This window comes from Chiloscyllium punctatum, chromosome 2, assembly GCF_047496795.1.
Source record: "Chiloscyllium punctatum isolate Juve2018m chromosome 2, sChiPun1.3, whole genome shotgun sequence".
Lineage (NCBI taxonomy): Eukaryota > Metazoa > Chordata > Chondrichthyes > Orectolobiformes > Hemiscylliidae > Chiloscyllium > Chiloscyllium punctatum.
Window position 1 is genome coordinate 47912182 of NC_092740.1, and position 7535 is coordinate 47919716.

At 44.0% G+C, this 7535-nt stretch overlaps 1 protein-coding gene across 1 annotated transcript in view; it reads right to left on the reverse strand.

The window, feature by feature from the left end:
- Window positions 1–5857, reverse strand: part of dhfr (dihydrofolate reductase) — a 42209-nt gene extending 36352 nt beyond the window's left edge. The window contains exons 1-2 of the mRNA XM_072582309.1: window positions 5684–5857; window positions 779–828 (exon numbers count right to left, since the gene is read on the reverse strand). Of these exons, the coding sequence (XP_072438410.1) occupies window positions 779–828; window positions 5684–5775 (142 nt within the window). The 5' untranslated portion in view covers window positions 5776–5857. The remainder of the gene's footprint in view (window positions 1–778; window positions 829–5683) is intronic.
- Window positions 5858–7535: the final 1678 nt, after the last annotated feature.

Below are 7535 nucleotides of genomic sequence, written 5' to 3' on the forward strand. Positions count from 1 at the left end.
ATAGGCCGGGGTTGCTTTCCTTGAAGCACTGAAGGTTGAGAAGGGACTGAATAAAAGGTATAAAATATTACTAGGGGAATCCACTGGGTGGATAGGAAGGTAATTTTCCCATTAATAGAGGGATCAATAACCAAGGGTCTTAAGATTAAGGGGTAGAAGACGGAGGAGACTTGAAACAATCTTTTTTCCACTGAGAGGACGGTAGGAGTTTGGAACTCACTGTCCAAAAGGGTGAGGGAGTCAGAAAACCTTGTATCATTTAATATTTAGGTGCTCACTGGTGTTGCCATAGTCTTCAGGACTATGGGCAAAAAGCTGGAAAATGGGATTAATTCAGTCCAACCTTTGTTGAACTGAGCAGAACAATAGGCTGTAAAAAGTCTAAAAAGGTTTCTGTTAATCTTTTGTCATTTTAAATACCTCTATTCAATCATGATTGTATCGTGTGGACACAAGGGAACACAAACTGCATTTATGCAGCCTGCTCTCTGAATTCAAGCCCTTTAGCCCTGGTGCCATTCTGGTCTCACAAACAGCAGGCCAATTACCTGATAATCCTTGTCAATTAGAGAATTAAAGGCAGGAAATCAGGAAAACATTTCAAGGCTAACTGCCCATTGCTGAGCAATTGTTAGATCATGAGGAAGAAGCAATGACCCTCAGCTGACAAATTCAAATATCTTTTGCTGGGGGCCTTAATAAGGTGTGATACAGAGTTTGGACAGAGGAGTTACTTGGTTCTATAACAGTTCAGAGCGTTTTAAAGTGTTGGCAGTACCTTCTACTGATGGCGTGATGGTCATCTTCTGAAAATATTTGAGTTCTTTGCTAAAAGTTGAAAAAAGCAAAATTTGAAACAATTAGTTTAAAAGGAAATGCAACTATTAAAATAGACTGAAAAGGTGAACAATTTTACTTTGAGCCATTCATTCAAGTCCCACCCACCCCAGATATGTGTTACTTTAAAATATCTCAAAATTAAATATTTGAAGCCATGGAATATGCAGCAAAAATAAGAATGAAGGGCTTTTGCCCGAAACGTCGATTTCGCTGCTCGTTGGATGCTGCCTGAACTACTGTGCTCTTCCAGCACCACTAATCCAGTATGCAGCAAAAATATCCAGGAGATTCCACTTTGCTCGGCAAGATCAAAGCCAGCAGGTTCCAGGAGTTCAAAAGACAGCCTCATTGCTCAATCCTTAAAAATCCTTTTATCAGTCAAAAGGTCAGCTCCTTTCACCACTTGAACTTTAACATTTATCCATTGCACAAACAGCAACTTATTCAGGAGCTACAGACATTTTTATTTCACCCTTTGTTTTGCAAACTTAATGTTCCTGGCTGACCCTAAAGTATATAACTGGTTGAAAATGTTTAAGAATCCTTACTTATTTCAATGGTTTCTCAAAACTAAAGCATCTAATTCTCCATGCCTATTGAGACATAGGAGGTGGCTCTTGTGACACAGTGATGATGTCTCCATATTGGGCCAGAAGTTCAAGTCCGATTTGCCATGAGGATGATTCAAAACCTGCCCAAACGGATTGATTTAAATAACCAGAGACATGCAAGGACCAATAACTCTCATCTGATATAAGAACACAATGTTGGAACTGTTCTGCAGGCCTGGTAGCAGTTGTGTAAAGGGAAACAGATTAGTGTTTCAGGCCTATGGCCTATCACTAGAACACTCATGCTGAACTTTTCAGAAAGCTTTATACGTTACACAGCACATGAAGGACCCAGTCGGTCATTCACATGACATCTTAAATAAGGCCTATACTATATCTTCTGCAGAGCAGCATGTAATGAGGTGTTCAGAATCTTGTTCGTCCTTCGAAACAAAGGTAACCATTTGCATCATCTGGAATGTTTGGTAGGATTCTGGTGGGTGCACAGGTGACTGCAAAGGCTAATCCACAAGCTGCTGCAAATGGTTCAGGATATCATAGGAAATAGAGTTTGAACAGTTGCTGCCTCACGATTTTCTCCAAGAGTTTTTTCCTTGCTTCTGACATGGGTTTGCTTTCAAAAGAAGCCACATTGGTTTCTTTAAAAACATAGAAAATAGGAGCAGGAGGAGGTCTTTTGCCCTATGTGGTCATTCAATCTGAATACGGCCTACCATTAGTGGTGTTAAGTATAAAGACCCTGAGTGAACTTCTCCCAGGGCTTGAAGTTGATTGAAATTGCGAAGTGAAACCAGTTAAAATAAGGCAATATGGATCAAGTAAGTGTTTTGTGCTATCGCTGGCTGGCTTGCATGTACTGCCCATTCCTAGTTGCCCTTGAGAAGATAGTAGGGAGCTGCTTTCTTGAACTGCTTGCAGGCACAATGTTGTTAATAAGAGAATTCCAGGACTTTGACCCAGCTACACTGAATGAACAGTGAAATATTTTCAAGTCATAATGCTGAGTGACTTGGAAGGAAACTTGCAGTGGTGGTAATGTTAACATGAATCTGCTGCTCTTGTCCTTCTGGAAGTGGTCAGGGATTTACAAGTTGCTGTCTAAGGATCTTTGGTGAATTTCTGCAGTGCATCTTATCGATCGCAGACAATGCTGCTACTAAGCATTCTAGGAGAATGTGAGGACTGTGGATGCTGGAGATCAGAGCTGAAAATGTGTTGCTGGAAAAGCGCAGCAGGTCAGGCAGCATCCAAGGAGGAGAATCAACGTTTTGAGCATGAGCCCTTCTTCAGGAATGAGGAAAGTGTGTCCAGCAGGCTAAGATAAAAGGTAGGGAGGAGGGACTCGGGGGAGGGATGTTGGAAATGCGATAGGTGGAAGGAGGTTAAGGCGAGGGTGATAGGCCAGAGTGAGGGTGGGGGTGGAGAGGTCAGGAAGAAGATTGCAGGTTAGGAAGGTGGTGCTGAGTTCGAGGGTTGGGATTGAGACAAGGTGGGTGGAGGGGAAATGAGGAAACTGGAGAAATGAGTTCATCCCTTGTGGTTGGAGGGTTCCTAGGCTGAAGATGAGGCACTCTTCCTCCAGCCGTCGTGTTGCTATGGGCTGGTGATGGAGGAGTCCAAGGACCTGCATGTCCTTGGTGAAGTGGGATGGGGAGTTGAAGCGTTGAGCCATGGGGTGGTTGGTCCGGGTGTCCCGGAGGTGTTCTCTGAAATGTTCCGCAAGTAGACGGCCTGTCTCCCCAATATAGAGGAGGCCACATCGGGTGCAGTAAATGAGGTGTGTGGAGGTGCAGGTGAATTTGTGGCAGATATGGAAGGATACCTTTGGGGGTAGTAAAGGGTGGGGTGGCGGGGTGGGGGAGAGAAAGAAAGGTGTGGGCACAAGTTTTGCATTTCTTGCGGTTGCAGGGGAAGGTGCCAGGAGTGGAGGTTGGGTTGGTGGGGGGTGTGGACCTGACACGGGAGTCACGGAGGGAGTGGTCTTTTCGGAACGCTGATAGGGGAGGGGAGGGGAGGGAAGGGAAATATATCCCTGGTGGTGGGGTCTGTTTGGAGGTGGCGGAAATGACGATGGATGATACGATGTATATGGAGGTTGGTGGGTGGTAGGTGAGGACTAGTGGGGTTCTGTCCTGATGGCGATTGGAGGGGTGGGGCTCAAGGGCAGAGGTGATGCGGTGGAGAGCATCGACGATCACGTCTGGGGGGAAATTGCGGTCTTTGACTAAGAGGCCATCTGGGTTGTTTGGTATTGGAACTGGTCCTCCTGGGAGCAGATGCGGCGGAGACGAAGGAATTGGGAATATGGGATGGCGTTTTTACAGGGGGCAGGGCGAGAGGAGGTGTCGTCTAGGTAGCTGTGAGAGTCGGTCAGTTTATAGTAAAGCATTGGAAATGGAGGGAGTGGATGTGCTGCCAATCAAGCAGGTTGTTTTGTCCTGGACAATGTCAAGCTTGTTGAATGTTGTTGGAGTTGCACTCATGCAGGCAAATGAGGAGTATTCCATCAGACTCCAATCTGTGCCTTGTGGACAGGCTTTGGGGAGTCAGGTGGTCATTTACTTGCTGCAGTATTCCCAACCTCCTCTTGTTGCCGTTGTATTTATATGGCACGTTCAGTTTAGTTTCTGGTTAATGGTAACCTCCCAGAGTGTTGACAGTCAGAGATTCAGTGATCATCATCCACTGAATGCCAAAAGGTGGTGGTCAGATTGCCACTTATTGGAGATGGTCATTGCCTGGCATTTATGTGGCATAGGTGTTACTTGCCACTTGTCAGGCAGACGAAAGTGATGACTGCAGATGCTGGAGATCAGAGTGAAGATTAGAGTGGTGCTGGAAAAGCACAGCAGGTCTGGCAGCATCAGGAAAATTGACATTTCGGGCAGGAGCCCATCATCAGGAATGATGTCACATTCAGTTGAATGCAGCGTTGATGTCAAAGGCTGTCACTCTCATTTCACCTCTGTATTCAGCTCACTTGTCCCATATAGATGCAAGTCAAATATGAAGTCAGGAGCTGAGCAGCCCTGTTCCCAGATGAACCCCAACTGTGTATCACTGAGCAGGTTATTGTTGACCAGGTGATGCATGACAGCGCTCGATGACACCTTTCATCACTTTAAGAACATGAAAGAAGTAGCCCATCTAGTGGGTGGCACAGTGGTTAGCACTGCTGCCTCAGCACCAAAGACCCAGGTTCAATTCCCACCTCAGGCAGTGTCTATGTGGAGTTTGCACATTCTCCCAGTGCTCCAGTTTCCTCCCACAATCCAAAAATGTGCAAGTTAAGTGAATTGGCTATGCTAAATTGCCCCTAGTGTTAGGTGAAGGGGTAAATGTCAGGGAATGGGTCTGGGTGGGTTGCTCTTCGGCAGGTCAGTGTGGACTTGTTGGGCTGAAGGGCCTGTTTCCACACTAAGTAATCTAATCTAGCCCAAGTCTGCTCTGGCATTCAATACAACCATGGCCAAATGTGTCTTTCCTCCACAAATCTCCACCTTGTAGATCAGAGACCTAAATTACCAGAAATCAAAAAAAAAGGGCTTGTGAAGACATCCTCAGTGTGACCACTATAAAATTCTACAGAGTTTTGTTACACACTTTGAATATTACAATTCCTATCTGGATGGATGCAATCAAGCACCATATTAATTGTAAGTACAAGTATAATTTCAATATTGAATGTGATAGATCAGTTTAAATATTTCCTGACACCATGCATCATGGCAAGATAATTTGCATCTAAATAGCTGGCAAAAATACAATCCAAATAAAGAAAGTTATTCAGGAATGTCTGGCAATAATGACCATTGAACCTGTGGCTATTGACTGAAAAGTCATATTCACTACATAACTTCTGCCCCCTCCCCGAACACGTACAACTGCCTTGACCAGTGTTCTGAAAACAATTGGCGTAGCATTCCACCATACCCACATGGAATATCAGTTCTTGTGCCTAGTATTGTTAATCTCGGCTGGTGAGAATCTAAACAGCAGCAAAACCTGGCAATTGCAAGCGAGTCCAAGTTGGTATCTCTCCTGGTCTGCAAGAATATCATATCATGCAGATTAGAGATGCATAGAACTAGGTTCGGTGCAGGAGGCTCTTTTTAAAACCGGAACGTGGGAATACCTTTCCGTTGCCGGGAAAGTCATTAGACAAAAAGCGGTTGGGTCACGGAGAAATCCAGCAGAGAAAGCGGGATTGCTCAGCGTACTGCGGGCAAAGCTCAGGCCTGCACCGTCTCAGTTACTCCTGGATGACTTACTTCAATCTGACTGGGTACCAGGGGAAGTTTCCGTCTTTGCCGATCCCCATGTTGGGGCAAACAGCGACGATACAGTTCATCAAGCGGGGCATCTTCCAGCTTTTTCCTGAACCCGCGGCCAGTTCCCAAACTAAAAGTAAATTTCCGCAAAGCGCAGCAAAAATAGCGCGCCAAAATGACGCCACTCCAGCGCAACCAATGGGAGGCTCAACGTCCTAAATAGTTACATTGATTATTCATTGGGTCTAAAGGTCCAGTCCACTGGAAGATTAAAACACAATTACTTCGCTGTATTAAAAGATTGATGCAAATACACTTATTTTAAATTTTCAGGCACGACTCCCACAGTCCAAAGGTGTGCGGGTCAGGTGGATTGGCCATGCTAAATTGCCCATAGTGTTAGGTGCATTAGTCAGAGAGAAATGAGTCTGGGTGGATTACTCTTCGGAGGGTCGGTATGTGTGGACTTGTTGGGCCAAATGACCTGTTTCCACACTTTAGGGAATCTAATCTAATCTAATCTAGACTTCTGTTCATTGAGCACTTTAACATGAAAAACACCCCAAAGAAGTTTCAGAAATGTAATCAGAGAAAAAGTAGGTGCTGAACCAAAGTGGTAAGGTTTAATCAAAGACACTGATTCTAAGTAGACTCCCAATGAGAGGCATGGTGGATGGAAAGGGAGGAATGTCAGGGAGTAGACACTGCTGACTGATGGCAAACTGTCAATATAGGGATGAAGGGAAATAAACAAAATAATGGGAAGAACAGAAGAGTCCAAGCATAGATGGAAAACAAGGTTGTGGTGGTTACAACTGTGGGATAGAAGTAAAGCAGTGTTACTTCTGCAATCATAATTACTTATGTTAGGTAAATGAACTCAAACCAGTGTATAATTATTTCAAACAAGAGCTGAGTCAACAAGAATGAAAACTATGTGAAGGAAATATATCATTGTTTTTGTATTAACTAAAATGTGCATACAAGAATGAAATGTGCCTGCAAACAATGGTAGATGTTACAGACAAATAGATAAGGTGCTGTGAGGGGAGGGGGGTGTAGGTTAAGCTGGGTATGCTTGTGCCAACAGTAGTTATAAGCATCTGTTTCCCGCTTCTGCAAAAACAAAAACAAACCACAATTAAAAGGTCATAAGGCTCAGTATGGATGAAGAAGGGGAGGAAATGTTACAAGCAAGGAAAACAGATGGTAGTGAAGGAGGATATACCTAACAATGGACCACAGCAGGTTGTGGTGAAATGGCCAAGTATAACTTGTACTTTGTTATGCACAAGGCCGGATAAGGCAGGAGATAAACAATAGTAATGGGCGCTGGGTTTACAGTAGTGGGAGGAAGGAAAGAGAAACAAATCCTATATTAGATATGTACTTGCTAAACTCTGCATGTCTATTTTTGGCACCACGCTTGCAAGCGTATAATAAATGACACTGTTGCTTCAGATCTTGTCTCGGACTGAAATTATTGAAGTGAGTGGGTTCTATTTCCCACACAACTATATAAAGCAAGAACCTAACATTGCCATACTCACTGGATTGTACCTTAGTGACAATGTCCCAGGTAACACTATCTCCATACTAACCATTGGACCGCCGTGTGACCCAATCTTTACATAAGCCCAAATTTTACAGTCTTTCCTTTATACCTGTTTGCCTAATCATAGCTATCAGTTTAGTTGTCCTATATTTTCATGGTTGTATCATTTCCCCTAATATGGTGATCAGATTTACCAACCACTAAAGAGAAAACTAATCCTTCCTGAGATTTGTGCTCTAAGATAAGCCAAGATCGTATTTGTTATTAAATTGCCTTCATTGCTGATAGCTTCAGTAA